Source organism: Oxyura jamaicensis, chromosome 1, assembly GCF_011077185.1.
Source record: "Oxyura jamaicensis isolate SHBP4307 breed ruddy duck chromosome 1, BPBGC_Ojam_1.0, whole genome shotgun sequence".
Lineage (NCBI taxonomy): Eukaryota > Metazoa > Chordata > Aves > Anseriformes > Anatidae > Oxyura > Oxyura jamaicensis.
In genome coordinates, this window is record NC_048893.1 from 151,327,434 (window position 1) to 151,346,921 (window position 19,488).

Below are 19,488 nucleotides of genomic sequence, written 5' to 3' on the forward strand. Positions count from 1 at the left end.
CCTCCTCCGTCCCCGCCCCACCGCCTCTGGCCGCGCCCCTCCGGCTTCTCCCCGTCTCCTACGTGGCGGTTGCCGGGTTCAGCCGTAAGGCAACCCAGCGTCGTAAAAAGGCGGCTGTTGATAGGTGGTAAGGTGGCCGGGCGCGGCTGCCATGTCGCACTGCTGCCGTAAAGCGCGGGCGATGTCGGGGCAGCCGGTGGCGGCGGCGGCGCCGCGCTTCGAGAAGCGGCTGCTGGTGACGGGCGGCGCCGGCTTCATGTGAGGAGAGGGGGCCTCGGGGGGCGGCTGCCTCTGCAGGAGGCTGCTTCCAAAAAAAATACCCCCCAAACTCACTTCTTCTTACACCTGGGGGCAGTAGTAGAGGGTTGGGAGGGTGGTGGAGGGTTGGGAGTTGGCATTAAAACTTGGAAAAGTTGAGTAATGAGCTCTACCCAATACCAAAGCTATACTCTATTACATACATATGTATTATATACATATAGTATGTACCTAATGGATAAACTTAAGGGTGTAAAAATCTTTTAGAATGCCAGCTGACGGTAGTGTATAATATGTCTTTTTTAAGGTGACTTTTTTCTTGTTACGGAATTAACCTTTAATCTTGTTTTAGTTAACAGCATGTAGTGATTAAAAGAATGTTGCCACATCTTAAAATCTCTCAGTGAGGTGCTCTTTCTCCTGTCTGTACAGCTCCTTCTTTCCCCCCATAGCCTTTTGATATTGCTGTACTGACTCTTAATATTGTTCGATTCATGTCAATTTGTATGATTTATCAATTGGTATTGGTTTGTCATTGCTTTGTTGCGTTAAAGCTAGCTATATAATTGTAAGATGTATTTTTCTTCTTCCATCCTGCAGTGCTTCACATGTAGTCGTGTCCCTCGTCAAAAACTATCCAAACTATCTGATTATAAATCTAGATAAGGTAAGTGGGTTGTCTTCTTTCTTACTAGGGAGCACCATTTCAAAAGACTTTTAATATAACCTGCAGCATGTTGAAATTTACTTGAAATAATGGTATTTGCTAAATTTCTGTTTGACTCTGCTTTGTTTCTGAGCAAAAATAACCTAACTGCTACTCGTTGTCACAGTTCAGTGCCTGCTACAAATAATTATGTATCACTTATTTGTGAAAAAATAAACTCTTGAAGTTGCAGGTGTCTATTTAAGAAGCGTTGCAATCTAAGGATATCTTTCAGACTTCTGTGCTTCTTGTATTTCATAATGTTTGCTTGAAAAATAGCTTTTATTTGCAAAGCAGTTTTTACTTTAATCTTCAGTTTTCTAGTAATTGGGTTGGAGCTGAGTTGGCTTGCTCACTTTTTGAGGACTATTTGATGATATTCTGTGGGTATTTCTTTTTAGCTCGACTACTGTGCAAGTTTGAAGAATCTTGAAACTGTCTCCGAGAAGGAAAACTACAAGTTTATCCAGGTGATAAAGCCTTCTTTTCTAGGAAACTTAACTTTGTGTGTGTGTTTGTATCACGGTAATGCGGTCTCCAGAGCTCCTCAAAACCTAGGGATAAAACCACTTTTTTTGCCATAAATGAAAATTGCGATTACTTCTATTAATTTACTGTAGAAAATAAGTCAGTGTTTGGGATATGTCATTGTAGCAGCATTGACGTAGCAGCATTAGCTGCAGTTCGGTACCTTTATTAATAGAATCTGTTTCACCCAGAGAAGTCTGTGACAGTAAGCAGTTGTGTGACAATGTGTTCTGCCTCTTACTTGAAGCAGTCTTTTGAAAATTGTGATATATTTTATTGTGTAATAGGTTCAGAATTGTTAAAAGCCTGAATATGGAGATAGCTGGCTTTAGGAATGATTCATTTACTTTTAAGACAGCTTTTGATAAATGGCGTGGACAAGATGGCCTTTGATTTGGTTCCTTCATGCTTAGACACTCTCTTAGGTTTTGCATCTTCAAACTCTGCAGCTTGTCATATTCCATAGCGTACATTGTACTCTTTCTCTTTGTGCCAGGGAACAGGCTGCATTCTTTCTTTTACTGCTGTTTGTGTTGTGTACTTCGTAGCTGTTTTGGAACAGGGTCTAGATTCAGGGTATGTCCTTTCTTTTCAAACTATTGCCAGTTAAATCAGTTTCCTGTTCCAACATCTCAGGCTTCAGACGAGAGACAGATTTAGATTTTGTATTTGGATAAATATTCAGACTGCTGGGTTTGTATGCTGCGGTTCTTTTGCTGCGTGTAAGTCACTGCTGATGCTGGTCTCTCTGTTGAGCTAGGCTGCCTGAAATTGTAGGACATCAGAAATAGTTTAGCCCATAGTTTAACTTTCTGAAATAGCAGCCATCCACTAAACTGACACAACTTTTTCAGAGGTAAAAGATGTGAACTCAACTTATTGCTTAGATTCAGGCAGTGTTGGGAAACCAACTTTTATGCACATCTGGTGACACCCACGGCTGTTTGTTTTTGTAAAGCTCTCTCTTTATTTTCATGAGTGTTTATACCCGAGCTGCTAGATAATTTTTTTTAAGGGGTAAGAGGATATGTGCTAAGCAAACGTACACAGTTTCAGGATGCACAAACTGTTCTTTTGTTATTTTTCCAATTGTTTTTGACACTTTTCAGTATATGATGTGATGCATACAAATGCTAAATAAAGGCCTCGTTACCTGCATACGTACTGGTGCGTAGTTACCAGTGCATGGAGTTCTAGAAGGCATCTTGTAAACAGAGCAGCAGGACGGTAAATACTGCTTTGAACTAGAGTAGGAATATGTTCTCACAAGACTTCTTATGAGAATAAGAGTAATTCATTCCAGCTATTCAGTTGGAATTTAGTATGGTGCTTTCCTCTTTTTTTTTTTTTTTTATTTCTTTATGTTGAAAGGAGGTTGGCTAGAACTTACATGTGGATGGCAAAGTATTTACCATGACAAGAAAATATGCACTGAAAAAAACACTCTCCAAGGGTCAAGGCCTAAGATTAGAATTGTGATGCTACTGCTGGTCTTCAGAGAGAGCAGGAAGGATAAATGCTGTAGAAAAGTTCTTTGTTTTAGAAGGTAGGGAAGTAAAAGACCAGAGGCCTTCATAAGGGGCAGTATGAAAGGTACTGTAGTACTTCCAACAGTTTTAATTGCAATTTATGTTCTTGCTCAGCACAGTGCCTTTTGATGTATACTAGAAGAAGCTGTATTTTGTTAAAGGTTGAGGATTATTTCTGTAATTGTACGTTTTTTCGACAATGGGGAGGCCTGTGTAAATACAAGTTACTTCTAAAAAGGTTTCTTAAAGTACCTTGAGATTCTTAAAATCATCTTAAGTTCTTAAGTCTGAGGCAAAGTCTACATCTGATAGTATTTTTAGAAGAAAAATATCAATTTGACTGATCTTATTGAAAACAATCTTAAAAGAAAAATATTTAATTTGAATTTCATTTTTTAAAAAAAGTGATTAATTCTAGCCATATTGATTAAAAATAGTATATGGGCCTGAAGTATTTACTGGAGCGTTTCATTTGTGTTCAGGGATGAGAAACAGGAAAATCAATATATCTTCCTTCTGTTTCTGATATACAGTACTTCTTTGAGGCAGTTGTTCAGAATCATTGCTTGAGAACTTCTTAAAAAGTAGGTGCATTTGAACTATGTTTAGTTAATTGCCTTGTTTTTGAAAATACAGAAGTCTTCTTCCCCCTGACAGTGTTTGAAGTACTGTCTTGTTCAAGTTGAAGCAATAGATGATTATCAAAAGCTACTTCTCAGCTTGTATTTACCTTTGAAAGCAGCTGTTGAGTGTGTGTCAGACTAACAAATGGCTTGTGTGTTGATGCCTGACTCTTTTCCAAATACATCAATTTTTCTCGTAATAAAAAAATACCCTTGGAAGACATCCGTCTATTTTGACAGCAGTGGGTTGAACTTCACCTCTTATAATGCCACTAGGTGTCACTGTCTGCCAGCCAGACTCCAGTAACTTTCCCATTTGCTGTAGGCGCTTGTTCTGACCTTAGCTTTCAAGTTCCATGCTGTACTTCTGTTGTGTATATTCTGGGGGTTATATTGTTTATATTAAATAGTAATATAAACCTGAAATGGGGTACCTGTTGTTGAGACTGTTGCTCAAAAAGCAATATGGTGTTGGTATTTTGCCCCAAACTCAGTTGGTAGCTGTATTTGTATCTGTGAAGAACTAAAAGAAAGCATCTTGTATCTAAAACTCTGGGTATTCATATCTTGTTTGCTCTTTGAGGATATAAATTCCTCTTTTGACTGGACAGTATTAGTTTTCTATTACTGCCATTAAAAAAAAAAATCTGAGTAATACTGTGGTTCTGATATAAGATAAATGCTTTGGCTTTGCAAGCTTGTACTTAATGCAAAACTTTCTCCCGTGCCTCCTTTGTAATGGTTTGTTTATGATGCTTGATTAAAATTAAAGCATATTCATTACATAAAGAAAAAAAACTATTTTTTTTTTTTTTTTACCATTTAGGGGGATATTTGTGAACCTCATTTTATAAAACAGCTTTTTGAAACTGAGAAAATTGACATAGTCCTTCATTTTGCAGCCCAAACTCATGTAGGTGAGTATTGTTGCATGTTTTGATATTAGTTTTGTATGTATTTTTGTTTGAAATAGTATACTGATAACTTTTTTTTTTACCCCATTCACTTAAAACAAGGATACAGTTTGATATCTTTACAGAATACACGATTGGAGGTCTGGTGGCCTTTTTAACTTAAGAAGTTCACAGCTTTAATGTGCTCCATTATTTTGATCATGTATAAATGGAAATGCTTTTTTTATATATAAAGATATTTTAAATTCCATCTAGATGTGTAACTTCCACTGTAGTAGTGGAGTTATAAAGGTAGTTTTGCTTGATTGGCTGCAACCTTGCAGGAGAAACTATAGAGTAAAAGCAAAGAGTGAGCATAGCTACCTTTAGAATCCTGCCAGGGCTCTAAAAAGAGAGAAAATGAATTATACACAGAAGTGCCTCTTTTAGATTATCACTTTTCACTAAAACTGTTGATGAGAAGTATTCCTATCATATTCTGTTCATCGTGAGAAGAAGTCCATGAAGAATTCTCCAGGAAAATACTTCTCACAGTTGTCAAAATTGATATACCTAAAGTCATTAAGTTAATGGAACAAACCTAAGAATGAAAACAGGTGGTAGTTTATTAACAGTAATCGGTGTTTGAGTGATACTTTTCTGACTGAGCTTGGCACTTCCTAGTGGTGGAGGGAATTAGTTATGCTGCCACTTAAATGAAGCTAACTTATGCTCTTTCAAATTGAACCATCTGTAGCTAATAAGCTTTTGTTCCTCATTCTGGCCTCTTTTTTGAAGCAAAGATTGTGTTTTCAAGTGTATGTAGAAAGTGACTTCATTTAATGGTGACCATGCTATCTGACAAAGAGCTAGTGATAAAATCCCAGTCTATATTACTGCCCTTAATATTATGGTTCAATAGAAAGCCATGTATTGCCTAAATTTAATCTCTTTTTTTGATGCAGATCTTTCATTTTGGCATGCCCTGGAATTCACCTATGTGAACGTTTATGGCACTAATGTACTGGTTGCTGCTGCACACGAAGCCAATGTGGAGAAGTTTGTCTATGTCAGTACAGATGAAGTATATGGAGGCAGCACTGATCAGGTGAGTTTGTAAGTGCACGAGGTTCTAACTGGTGTAACTTTCCTCAGCCTCTCTAAATGTATGATTTTGAGCTATTTCTGACAGTTCTTGAATGTGTAAGTAGGTACTAATTGCTTCTAGAAAGCCAAGTATCAAAACTGTCTTGAAGTTTTTTTGTTGGTGTCAGTCAGGTTGGTGTCATTAATGACATCTGAGTGCTTCAAAGAGATAGATACTGCTTGTGAATCATAGTAGGGATTCTTAAAGATATTTTTTTGGGGGGGTGGAAGGAAGTAAGTCAAAAAGTAAATCAGGATCGAGTAATTTCAGAGGCAAAGGCCAGACAAGAACAGTGAGTCTTAGTCATGCATATAGATGATAGTTGTGAGTGGCCCCTTAGCAACTGTAGAGTCCCTCCTTTGTTTCAGTATTCTTTTTTTTTCCCCCAAGTGACAGATAGAAGTGGCAGGGTAGCCATGAGGAGCAAGAAGCCTTGTTTTTGAAAGGCTGTGGGCTGAAATATTATTTTCCTTAGAGAAGAAAGCTTATAGAAAAGGGGGAATGGACCAATTTTATTTAGGACTGAAAGCTAAATTTACTGGCTGTGGTGCCATGGTGTACTCAGAAGCAATATGAGCCTGAAGAGGATTGAATTTCCCTGTGACAATAGTTATTTTTGCAGGGTAAATATCTAAGGATCTGCTACTGTGAGGTACTTGGCTAGAAGTATAAAAGTATTATTGTTGGTATTCTGGCTGTCTCTTGTGTTTGATAAATAATTGGCTTGGGTTATCGGTCGTCTCCTTTTTAAATGGAAAGGTGTCTTTCTCAGTCTGGCATGCCTGAGTATTTTAGGGTTGTTTATTTCAGTTGCAGGTGTAGCTTTTATAGTTTTAAGACTTACTTGGGCAAAAGAAATTGAGTAATGCAAGCTTTTGTTTTAGGAGTTTGACGAATCCTCACCAAAACGTCCTACAAATCCCTATGCCTCCTCTAAAGCAGCTGCGGAATGTTTTGTTCAGTCTTACTGGGAAAGGTACCAAGTAAGTTAATGCATGCTTCAAAAACTCTGAAGCTCATACTCAAATGTACATTATATGTGTAAGAGTATAAAAGGAAAGTCAGTAGTAGACAGTGTGGTGCCACCTCTTCCCTGGTTGCTGGTCTTGTAGTTTGGGTGGGTCAGAGTATATCAACCACTTAACTGGTGGTGATGTACTGTAAAAGGCTGGAGAGTGGTCAATTATTTTTTAGATAGAAAAATAAAAAAATCTGAACTGTAATCTCTGAAAAATTATTTTTGATAAAATGGTCAAAGAGAACAGTAAAACTTTTAAAACATTCGTAAGCTTGAGGAACATCAAAATATAAGCAGAATATGCAAAATTCAAATTGTTTTAAGACTAATCTTACAGTAAATACAGAAAAAAGATGAAAAAATGATTTTAAGCAAAAATACTGAGTTTTCAATGCTTTTGACATGCAATTCTGCAAAGCTGATATCAGATTGATTTGAATATGATGTTAATGATTGAAACATTTACGTACAGTAAGGAAGTTTTCAGTTAACCAGATACACATGTGTGATGTCCTACAGTGGGTTCTTAACAAGACTGAGAGGTTGGGAACATCTGTCACTATAGGCCTGGAGGCAGATGTATGGATAGCTTAATTAATGTTTGTAAAAGCTTTCAGGTATTTCATTAGGCACTGCAAATGTCATCATTTATTCTTCAGCAAGAAGCCTACAGTTTTTTTTACTCTTGTATATACTTCATCTGTAATGACTGTATATTTAATGCTCTTAAGTTTCCAGTTGTTATTACGCGAAGCAGTAATGTTTATGGGCCACACCAGTATCCAGAAAAAGTAAGTCAAACTTATGCTTTGCTCTTAGCTTCAATATGCCAAAGTTTAAGGTTTTAGTAATGTTTTTTTTTTTTTCTTATAAGAATGGACAGACTTTCCAAAAAAGCATTGTCTTGCAAGTATATTAGTCGCTGCTTACCTGTGGTTTTATATTCTGATCTCCCACTAAAGCATTTTACCATCAACACAATGTATACATGTGTTTTGGTTGTCAGTAAAGCATCAGTTAAAGATTTCAAGTTAGTTACTTACAAGAGTTTAACTGCACTGTCTTTGTTCTGTACTTTTTCTAGTTTTCAAAGAATATTCAACTGGCAGGGTTCCCCTACAAATTACTTGAATTCACATCTTACCTGCTGTAGCTAGGGATGTTAAATAACTGAGGCAACATTTAAGAAAGTAAATGAGGAGAGAGGGATCTGGTATAAAGAGATGTTCCAACCTGTATGGGCAACAGAGAATATGAACCTTCAGCAATCAGATATATGGTGAGAAGTAGCACAGACTTGTATTTTTTCTACATAGCTCCATAGTACCTTGCAGGATAACCATTTAAAACAATTATTAGTGAGAGGGAGATGCCTTTGTAGGTAATACCATGCTGTGATAATGGAAATACCCTAGTGGAATGAATTTATTTGAAATGTAGCTGTACTTTGTGGTTCTAGGGAGATTTTTTTTTACTGATTTTTGTTCTTAGCCAAATAAGTAACTTGTTTTCCATGTGTTATTGCAGATAGACAATGCTTTCTAAAATGTGTCTTACTGATTTGTGGCTTAGCAAATGTTTGTGGATTGCCTGATATTGGGACTATGTTCATGAGATGTATCACTACTTGATTCCTTTCAGTTTAAACTTGCCATCAAGTATCCACTTCTAGTTACCATCACAAACAGTACTAGGTAAAATGGATCTTTTGGTTTTAAATAGTATGGGTACTCCTATATTTAGGGTATTAAGAAGTTACAAAAAGGTTTCGATGTGTTCAATTTGAAAACTTACTAGAGGGACCAAGTGTTGTGAAGTCTCTGGGAAGTGATGAATGTATCTAAGCAAACAGCCAAACAGAGTAAGATTGTAAAAATTCATGCTGCAAGCTGGTGTCTGTCAATTGACTAGTATTTATTTACCTTGAATTTCTTTATTGGTTCTCTTCCAAATTTAATTATTTTAATGACTGGTACTTTTTTGCTGTAGATTTACTGCAACTTGCTGTATGGTCAAACTATATTCTGAACAGTTTGCAGTAGTCATACCTCTTCAGACTCTAGTTCATGTCTGTGTGTGAAAAGTAATGGAACCATTCTCATATGTAAAAACACAAAGTTTATAACTTCTCATTTGTAATGGATGACCAGAAAGGTCAGAGTGACAATGCAATAGAGGCATTTACTTTAAAAAAAAAAAAGGGGGGGGGGGGGAAATTGATTTATTCCGAACTTCAGAAAAGGTAACTGTGGTGTACAAGATACTCTGCTTACACCAGGAAAAAAAAGCTTGCAGTTTCTAACCTTAATGCATTATGAACATTTTAAATTTATTTATTAAAGTATGTAATGATACTTGCTGGTGAAACACTGTTTTTAGCAGAATAACAGCTTCTAAAGTAATTGTTTATTTTTTTAATGTTCAACTGTTTAGGTTATTCCAAAGTTTATATCTTTGTTGCAACAGAACAGAAAATGGTATGTAATTTTTTTGTGTGTGGTATTTTTGCTGTAAAAATGAAATTAGTTATAAATGTTGTATAGTTTGTGAAATGATAATTTTATAACTATATTATGAATTATTTATTTCAGTAATAAGATCTCTTTAGGTGGAAGGATTGTTTGCATGTCAGCTATTTAATTTAAAGTACCTTCAGGTGACTTCTAACAGTAGAACAGTTTAAGATGCATTTTAATTGAGTGCTTCTGTGTAGGGATTAACAAAAATCTTTTGTTTTGTCCTGTTTTTTTAAGCTGTATTCATGGTTCTGGACTTCAAAGAAGGAATTTCCTGTATGCTACTGATGTTGTAGAAGCATTCCTTACTGTCCTGAAGGAGGGGAAGCCAGGTGAAATTTACAACATTGGAACTAATTTTGAGATGTCTATTACCCAGCTTGCTAAGGAGTTAATCCACCTAGTGAGTAAAAAGTTACAATACTTGTCATTGCCCATATAAACAATTCTATAAACCTTTTGCTCTGTGATATAATTTAGTGCTTGCAGAGGATCATAGAAAAATGATGTGCTACTCTTTCTGAGGCAGCTTTGCTATGTGCAATACAGGCACTGAGTTGGCTGTCCTGACTGGGACGTAACTGGTGTAGCAATTAGAAACTATTTGATGTTTTTTCCACGTTGACTACTTTATTTAGGTCTGAGAAAGTGGAAAATTAAAATAACAATTGAATTAGGAATTTTTAGCAAGCACCTGGATGAGGGCGAAGTGTTGGGATTGGTTTAAGTAGTTTGACAACTCAGTTTAGACAAAAGACCATTTTTATTTGCTTTGTTTTTCCATGACAGATTGAAGTCTAGTTTTAAATATATGTCAAGATGGTGCAAAATACATGGGGTGAATTTTTTTTCCTTTTTCCCTTACTAGATAAAGAAGACCAGTTCAGAATCTGAAATGGAGCACTGGATGGATTACATCAAAGACAGGTAAAAAATAAATAAATTGCTAAACATGTACAAGATAGCTCTGTCCTGAAGGTCTCCTGCTGAGTACTTACAAATTTATTTGCGAAAGTGTTCCTGGGATAACTTTTCCAGATTTAATTGCAGGTTTAGTTTGTCTCTGTTCTTCTATCTCTATTTCTTTTTCTACAGCAACAATGAGTCTCTGCGTAGTTCTTATATCACTCTTTCTCTGGAGCGCTTAGAAATCACGTGATAACTTCTGAGGAAGTGAAAGATGTTTTACTTTCTTAATATATTTTTTATTTGCTTGTGGACTTGATGTCTAAGATCTGTATGGTATATGTGGAAAAAAAAAGATTTTATTTTTTAATAACTTGGATCTTAGGAAAGCCTATACTGCATTGGAAGGATGTCCTTCTAATCTTCAAAGGCTGCCTGTCTGCAGACTTTCTTCAGACTCCTCACTGCTGAAGTTTGCTCTGGGAAGAGGAGCAATTTTACATAATAACTGAATCCTTTCTTAAGGATAGCTTATTTGCTACTTTGTCCTCAACATTACTTGAGAGGTGAATCCAATTGTCTCTCACTTCGCTTTACAATTTTAGTGTTTATGAAGCTAGTTCAGATCTGGATGTGCTTTATATGTAAGACCCACACTCCACAGACAGAAGGAAGTACCTAGCTAAATTCCTAGTTTAAGATTAAAAAAAAACGCAATAACATCTTAAATGTAGACATAAAACTTTGAGGTGCAAACATTATGGCAGTACCAAAAATTGATAGCTTCTCTAAGTGTTTTTCTTGTGTGTAATACCTAACTGCATGCTTGGTTTGGCTCTGTTCTTTTATCTCCATTTCTTTTCTGCAGCAACAATGACTGTATCCTTCAGATATCACTCTTTCTCTGGAGTGATTAGAAATCACATATCTGCAGATAGCAGTTAAGTATTATTGTGGCCTTTAGAATTCTCACTTTCTGTTCATATTTGGTTGGTTTTCTTGGCAACTGAAATGTATTTAAAGGTACTAATTTTTCTCTAAAAGAAAGTATTTTTCAAAGTCCTATCTAAATGTGTCACGGGGCCTGAACAAATTCCCTTTGAGCACATGATGCGCGTAGGTTTCAGTGTAGTTCCAACTGCGATGGATCTTCATGTGTTTTGTGTCCTGTCTGCTAATGTTTAAACATATATGGGCTTGGGAAAACTAACTGCATGGGAATACATCTTGAAAAGAACATTGGGACCTTATGAAAGATTATTAGGATGCCTTACAAATGCTTATTTGATTTTGAGAAACTTAGGTCCTGGGGGGTTTCTCCCTATGGAAAAACTAGTTGTTTTTCTACCTGAGATCCTGTTTTAGTAACTGGTAAGTAGTTTGCTTCTGTCTGCATTTGTACCTTAACTATTCAGTGTGCTAGTGCCAGTAAAGCAGGAAGGCTGGGCTAGACAACCTTACTGACAGATTGTGGAAGTAAGGTTGTGTGCTGTACTTAATGGAGGGAAATGTCTTTCTGCCTTGAATCTTGCAGTTTGAATTCTACATATTTGATGATAATAAGTCTGTGCAGCTAATGAGGCACTGTAACAGCAATGCTTTAGAAATCTTTCTACTTCAGATCTGAAGTGTGTGAATATTTTGTGGGCTTTCAGGAGAAGAACTGTGAATTCTGTTATTAGAAAACACTGCCTTGCTTAGTGGTTGTCTAAAGAGCTGCAAATGCACCAATTTGCATTGACAGTGATTTGAGATTAGCATTAATTTTTGTGTGAAGACATTAATTCCTATTTATTCTAGTCAATTCTAAGTAGTTGACTGTGCAAACTGAATTGTGCTGTAGCTGCTCTCCGTTGTCACTTTTTTTGGAAGGCAGTGTAATCTGTTCAAGTTGAAGGGGATTTTCAAAACTGAGGCATACCTAATGATGGCTTGAAGACAGTGTGAAGTGCTGTGCAACTAATTAATGGAAGAAGTCTAACCAAATTGTTTTCACTGTGCATTTTATTTGTCAACAGACCTGCTAATGACATGAGATACCCAATGAATTCAGAAAAAATGCACAAGTTAGGATGGAGACCTAAAGTGCCTTGGAAAGAAGGAATAAAGAAAACAAGTATGTCTGATGCCACTTACACAAACAGATTTGGAAGTGATGGGAGGGGGGGAAATTGAGTCTATAGGTTAATTAATGATGAGCTAAAGGGAATGAATTTATTTTAATTTTACATAAAATTAGCTCCTTTTTATATAGTGAGTTATTAAAAAGATAGCTTAAGGTGCTGGAAGTAATTTTAATTGGTGCAATAAATCTTAAAGAATTTGTAAAGTCTAAAACTAGATTTTTTGAACATTATAGGTTAAATTATTGCGTAATGAGATATGAGTCTGTTGGTAGTCTTTGATATCTATGGCAATACTTGAATTTCCCTGTTATCTCTGTTCAATTTCATTTATCAACATTCTAGTTGAATGGTACAAAGAAAACTTTCACAACTGGAAGAATGCAGAGAAAGCTTTGGAGCCCTTTCCTGTGACAGAATCATTTGCACAGCTTAATGTTCCGTAAGGTGGCAGAGAACTTGAAGGAATCTATTCTACCTCAGTCTTTTCTTTGAAGTCTACAATCAAGTGACCACACCAAATTCTTGATGTATCCAAGATACATGAACCGTGATGAGTACAGATCTATAATATGGCATGACTTTGGAAGGGTTCAGCACTTTATAAGTTTAACCTGTTAATTTCAGCTTTTGGTGCAATATTAAATCTTCACTAGGTATAGATTTTTTTTATTTTTTTCCTGAAGATTTTTACAGGGTGAAGAATTTTTATAGTGTTATAAGTTAATATAACTGATGTCAAATCTATCTTACTCATTTCGAATGAGAGGATTGTGACTGCCGTGTTTGGGACTTTCAATAAATGTGTGTATATATGTATTTTTAGTTCTGAAATCTTTCATCTGATTTATTTTGTTTTTACACTGTAATATGTCTTGTCACTTTAAATAGTTGCCTTCTGTTTTAAAGCAAGTGGAAAAGGTGATTTATTTTCTGGAGAGGATAAATTGATTGATTAAAAACTAGATGTGGCAGCCATATGGTTCACAGTCTTCTCTATTGTTGCAGTATTACCTTGTGTAGATGACAGTTTAAACTGTCATCTACTCTAACTTTAAATGCCTCTTTGTAAAGGGGAAGGTGTTAAAGTAGCAGATGTTCTTACTGAGATTTCCACAAGCTATTTCTTAAACTTTGCTCCCATGTCTTACAAGTCATCTGTTTACTGTATTATGTCCTTTTATGTTTTAATTTCCTTTCTCCTTTTCTAAATTGTAACTGTAATAGACTTCAAATACTGTAATGACATTAACATTCCAGTAATGTAACTTCCTGTGATGTGAAGGCTATGTATGATGAAAAGTTTTAAATACTTCCTTCCAATTGTGGGTTGGCACACCTTATTTGATGCTGTGTTTGGTGTGTCTGTTTTTGACAAACATTTTAACGATGAATCAAAATTTGAGTTTTACATTAAAACTTCAGTGGAAACTTCAGTGCTGAAAATATGTCAATAAATTTTTCAAAGTTGATTGATTAAAAATTTACAGTGTATCTGGTTTCTCTTATTTGGGTAAATAAGCACAAGCTAGAGTTGTGGTAGTAACTGAACACTTAATAGTATCTGGCTCAGCTGACACGTATTGCTTCCTTTGGACTTGCAGTGCTGCTAATTGCATCACGCCTCGTGTGCTGTATGCTGCTGTTGATGGTGAGAATCATCCTAAAAGAAGACTGAACAGTAAGCTTCTAAACTTAATTTTTGTCCTGAATATATATTCTGAAGCCTGGAAACATGTTGTTTCTGTGATAAAGCAGGATAATAATACTGTACTCAAATTACATTGCGCTTATTTTTTTCATACTTGGTTTGGTAGTCAAACCTTTCATTTGGGAACAAAATTTATAGGATTTAATATGCACTAGTGTGTTAGAATATTTGGTGTACCATATACCTAAGGTCAAGTCTGTACCAGTGAATTGCTTAAAACTCGTCAAACTTGCATTGATGGTTGAAACATAACATTCAAGTATGTTCTTAATTTTTGTATTTCCTTAAGATGCAGCTTCCTTACGATATGCAGTGTTACTTGTCTATCTGATCATTTTGTATATTGCAGAAACCAATATTGGGAATAGCTGAAATATTGCAAAGATATATTTTAGCTGCATTTATTTTTACTGTGGCAGATAGTCTGGGTGAGCTGCAGTTAAATATGTATCTTTAACATCTTTTAATGGTGGAACACTGGAAATTAGAAGTGTCTTTAATTTTAGGAATAGAGATTATAGAATCTTTATTCAAATATTTTTCTAATTTTATGAATAGATATGGTGTCTTTGAAATGGTAAAAAAAAGAATTAACTTCTCATAATGTGTTAAGAGATGACAAATACACAGAAGAAAAGCTTTTGATTAGTTTATTGAATAGGTCTTCTGGAAGTTGTTTTGAATGTTCAGATGCTGAAGGTTTAATTACATTTTATGTAACCATCCAAACAGTTACATAGAAGCGATATTATTGGGAGTGGATTTGTCAAAGGATCTATTAACTTTTAGTGGTAGCTGTTCTCTTAGTTTATGTAAATATTTTGAGAAATAAAATCATCAAAACTGAGATGCTGAACAGATGTTCCTACTTATTTTTTAAATCTACGATTCTTACTTTGTGCTACTTTGCTGTAGATCAGGTTGCTTTAGCAGGTGAGTTTTCTGGTAGGAACATTTATTTCCCAAGGAGTAGTCCTTACTCGTAAAGAAAATGGCTTATTTTGCCATTAACCTTCTGGCTTCTTCTGTAGAAGGAAAACAAAAAATCAAGCAGCGATCTGTTAATGTGGAGATGTGCGCTGCTTTTGGTTATGCCTCACTGAGAAGATACAAAGTAGCATTTCAGCAGAAGTCAAAGGTAATGATGTAAAGTACTGTAAGCATAACAATTTTTCAGTCAATTTTTTTCAGGGTTTGTGTCACAGTACAAACAGGTTAAACCAATAAGAAAATAAATGGAGCAGGTGTTTGTATCACTTAAATTGGTGAAGATTTCCTAAAGGAGAATGGCTGCCCTTTGAAGAAGGGTTTCTGTACAGGTTCTGTCACAGATCAGAGGCTCAGACTTGGGAAGTTATTTAGGGACTGCTGTCCTGCATCTCTGGGGGTTTACTGTTGTGGGAGGGATTAGATCTTTAGGAAGCAACTACTGAAGTCCAATGCACTTCAGTTGTGTGCACTGGGGAAGATCAATGTTGCTACTGTCTTGTCTCAGTATATGAAATGTGCGGATCTCTTGCAAGCAGCAGAGAAAGAAATTGGAAGACTGGTGAAGCAGATGGCAGAGGAAATGTTCTCCAATCTGCTTGCATTGGGAATTCTGCACTGGGGGGCCTTTGCATGTGTAGCTGATTCCAGTTTGTGTGATGGAGATGATACTTGCACTCTCTGAAGCTTTGTCTATTGACAAAGTTTACCTTGGCATCTATTCATACACATTCATAAGCTGTTTGTCTTTGAGATCCCACTTGTGGTTGAGGCTGGTTTACATTTTATTACATTGTCATAAAATGATGAAAAAATTACTTTTCTTCATCCACAGTGTTCTTTACTAGGTATTGGAGAAAGGTTGAGGGTGAAAAAGCTGGTATGTGTGTGGCTTTTGTTTTGTTTAAACCCTTGATCCCCATTCTGAACAAAATAGCACACACTTCTTCTTCCTCTTACAACTTACAAGAAAGTTGTGAATAGCTTGAACTGTATTCAGCTTTAGCTAAACTGAACGTTCTGTATTCTTCTAATCTTTAAATAGCTAAGATATTCCTACTTTTCAATACATGGACTTCTCATAAAAAAAAAAAAAAACACCTCCTTTGGGCTGTTTAATAAAATATTTTATATCTGATTCAGAATATTTTATCTCTGACTCAGAAGCATACTTGTATTTTTGTTTGATTTTGCATTGCTGTTATTGTTTTTATTTCCATTGTTTCCATTACCCTCCCCTAGCAAAAATAAAGGTTTCAGAAAAATAATAAAAATTAGAATAAATGGTTGGTCTATAGCTCTCTTTTTCCCTTTTTCTCTGTGCTAATGGATATGAAAAGTCTGGTGCCAATAGTGTTTTGACTTCTGTGTGTGTAATCACACATTTGGAGTTTATCAGCACCAAAGATCATAAGATTGCGTTAATGGCATCAGTAAAAGACGTGCTCATTAAGTGATTGCATTCATCACTTGTCAGTAAAACAATCATCACCCGTGGCGCTGAAAACCATGGGGTGATGAGAATTTGCATCAGAATCTTGTTTGGTTTCATTAGGCTAAGAGGGGGAGAAGCAGTGCCTGGACATGCAGAGCAGCGTTTTCTCCCCCACCATGGGAGAGGAGTGTAAAGAAGGGTTGCTCTCACAGGTATGTCCTGTTGGGGAGCTGGGGTGGGCAAAGAAGCACTTGGCAACTCAAGCCCCGAGTGTGTTTGCTGTAGGTGCTGTGCATCCTAACACGGGGTCGAGCACATCCCTTGCCTTCGGCCTGTAGCCCCAAGAGTGAGGTGGCAGCTGTCTGTTCAAATAAATGCCTCAATGGCAGTAGAGGAATAAGATATATAGATATTTTTTCTTGATAAATATACTCAGTTTGACACTGTGGTTGATGCAGTCACAGGGCACCTTCCCTGCAGAAGGTGCATCCCTGAGCAAGGCCCCAGGAACATCGCAGGTGGGGCTGTTCCTGCCAGGCCTCCAGGCCTCCACGTATAGGTTTGTGGTAACAGTACACTGTCTTCTTGCTGAGGCATGATTTTACTCGCGAAGACCCCTCGTGGGTGGTATGTCTGGTAACGCGGGACGCCTGGCAGCGCCCCTCGGACCCAAACGTTGGCGCGGTGGCCGCACTGACTGCGGGGAGCGATGGCTTTGGGGTAACTCTTTCACCCCCGTAAACCACCAGCCGAAATAGCTCAGTTGGGAGAGCGTTAGACTGAAGATCTAAAGGTCCCTGGTTCGATCCCGGGTTTCGGCAGAAAGCTTTTGTCTTTTCCCCCCTCATTCCGGAGGCTGCTGTCGCCCGTCGCGGCGCCCCCCAGCCGCCGTCGCCGTCATCCGCAGCCCCCCGGGGTGCACCGGCCTCTGTCCGCTTGTGGCTGGCCCCCCGCTGCCCTCCCGCTCCGCGGGGCCATCTCAGCAGCGCCCCAGGCGGCCCCAGGCCCGGCACGGCTCCCTCTGGGTGTCGCGACATGCCGGTCGTGTCGCTCACGACAGCGTGGGCCGAGCCGGCAGCAGCGCTCTGCCTTCGCGGGCCGGTTTGCCAGAGCCTAACACTGCGTGGCCTGAGAGTTCCTGTTGTCTTCCTCAGTCGGTTAACTGTGTTGTGCTATTTTATTATTTTACATCGTTTTGTTTCGTTTTGTTTCATTTGGAACGCAGGTGTCACTTCCAGGGTGGCACTGAGGGAGCGCAGGGCATTTTGTGTGCCCCGCCGTTACGGAGGAGCACGCTGGCGCTCAGGCCGTGGCATGGTTGGCGCCGCTGTCCTGCGTGGGGAATCTGCAGCAGCCCGGTGGAACGGCGAACTTTGGGGTGCCCACGTGTTGTACACGGGAGGTGTGGAAAAAAACACAGCAGGGTGGTTTGGGAAGGAGGCGGGGAGGGAGGGAGCCCGAGGGCCTCCAAGATCTCTGCACCAGCTAGGGCTCTGTGCCGCGGAAGCGGGGAGGACACAGGGCAGGGTAAGGCTCAAAGCCACAGAAATCCCGTGTGGCAGCTCTCAGGACAAGGAAAGAGTCGGAAACAGAAGAAACATCTAGAACTGAGATCAAAAATCTTTAATCTCGCTGTTCCTCTGCTGCCAGCAAGCGCTTGTAACTACTTCTGGTTCACAGAAAGGCTAAAGAACAGCCTTAAGGCCAGAGACGTTGGTAATGAATGTAACCCACTCTTTGCAATTGCCCCGTTCTTTACTTTTACGCTGGCACCAATCTTTCGGATTTCTCTGAAGCACATTTGTAAGGGCAGCATCTGGTTTTGGTCTGAAGACATGAAGAGACAAAAAAATCCATTAGTTCTCTGGGTAATCTGTTGCAACTGTTCCATATATATCCCTTTAATTTGGGTCTGTCCTCTGGTAAATTGCTGCCATTAGTGCTGTTAAACCTTTTCTCTGTTAAAGATCTCTTCAGTTCCTGGCGTTTTAAATCAAAGCATCACCCTGGCTTTGTTTTGATAAATCAAGGACACCAAAGTCTTTCACTTTAAGACACTTTCTCCTGCTTTCAGACATTTTATTCAGCCTTTTTTAGACACACCAGAACAATACACAGAAAAAGGTCTCTCAGTACTGGTGTCACCAGTGAAAAATACTGGAGCAAACCAGCCCCTTACCAATATTCAGCAATCTTTTCTCTATTCAGGAAAAGCTTTTATTTATTTATTTATTTATTTTAAAATCACAATGTCACATCAAAAATTGTCGCTGACTTGCTTGTCCGATCGAAGGAGCATTCACTGCTGATGAATATCCTGTTAGTACAACTGGCGTAATTGTTACTTACACCATTGCAAATAAGGCAGGTAAGGGGTCGTATATTTTTCCTAATGATTTTTTAAGCCTTCAAAAGAATATTGAGACTGCACGCTCAAGTACTCAGGAATAGAAGGAAATCTTAAGATTATGATTACTTCTGCATCCTTCTCTATATGTTTGTGCATGCAATGTCAGGAAAACTTCCCCCCTCCCCTTCCCCGCAAAGAACTTTTATTTACTCGGCAAAAATATTAACGGTGGTTGGGGAATGAATTATTCACTTGTGTCACTCTTGTCTTCTCCAAGCACCTGCTTTTCAATGGGGCACCGAGGCACACAGATACATAGCACTTGTTTGCTACGGCAGCGCCTAAAATTTCTGTTTCTAAAACAAGGATAATACTACCTGTAAAAGCAATTCCCTTCTCAGAGGTTTTGTGAATTTAAAGAGAAATTTTGTGAAACACTAAAACATTAAAGGTGGCAGTGATGGGAGCGTAGAGAAGAAAATCTGATTTTTGTTTGGTATGGGACTTGGATAGCATGCACTGAATAAGGCTGCAGGTCTTATGTGGAAGAAGAGGATAAAATTAAGAGATAACCTTAATTCCAGTATTTTTAAAGTTCTAACTGTTTGATTTTGCAGCTTGATGCTTCTTCCTAATGAGATTTGGCAGATTCAGAGAAAATAACCCCAAGTGTTGCTTTATTGCTTTTATGTCGCACCATATTCAGGCATTTGTCATTCAGCTTTATCTGCTTTACACCATCTTCTTGTTAGCATCAC

The 19,488-nt window shown here is 37.9% G+C and overlaps 1 protein-coding gene and 1 non-coding gene across 3 annotated transcripts; both read left to right on the plus strand.

Moving 5' to 3' along the window:
• Positions 1–104: 104 nt before the first annotated feature.
• On the plus strand, positions 105–13,730 carry TGDS (TDP-glucose 4,6-dehydratase). Of its 2 annotated transcripts, XR_004748669.1 has the most exons (13): positions 105–258; positions 859–925; positions 1,366–1,434; positions 4,471–4,561; positions 5,503–5,645; positions 6,569–6,667; positions 7,434–7,493; positions 9,136–9,179; positions 9,456–9,621; positions 10,087–10,145; positions 10,993–11,065; positions 12,143–12,240; positions 12,593–12,602. XR_004748669.1 is itself a non-coding variant. In XM_035319303.1 (12 exons), the coding sequence occupies exons 1-12, from the start codon at positions 152–154 to the stop codon at positions 12,691–12,693; spliced, it is 1,104 nt and encodes a 367-aa protein (XP_035175194.1). In that variant the 5' UTR covers positions 105–151; the 3' UTR covers positions 12,694–13,730. The 2 variants fall into 2 exon arrangements, 1 of the variants encoding a protein (XP_035175194.1); XM_035319303.1 differs by lacking the exon at positions 10,993–11,065 and having other exon boundaries at positions 12,593–13,730.
• Positions 13,731–17,128: 3,398 nt separating this feature from the next.
• Positions 17,129–17,201, plus strand: TRNAF-GAA. Its single transcript has one exon. It is a non-coding gene; the product is annotated as a tRNA-Phe (tRNA).
• Positions 17,202–19,488: the final 2,287 nt, after the last annotated feature.

What these genes read in the sequence shown, in the direction of transcription:
- TGDS (XM_035319303.1), top strand. Translation starts at nt 152, where the DNA reads ATGTCGCACTGCTGCCGTAAAGCGCGGGCGATGTCGGGGCAGCCGGTG. An exon ending in AAAACTACAAGTTTATCCAG is followed by an intron (nt 1,435 to 4,470) that starts GTGATAAAGCCT and finishes TTTACCATTTAG; the next exon opens with GGGGATATTTGTGAACCTCA. An exon ending in TTGCAACAGAACAGAAAATG is followed by an intron (nt 9,180 to 9,455) that starts GTATGTAATTTT and finishes TGTTTTTTTAAG; the next exon opens with CTGTATTCATGGTTCTGGAC.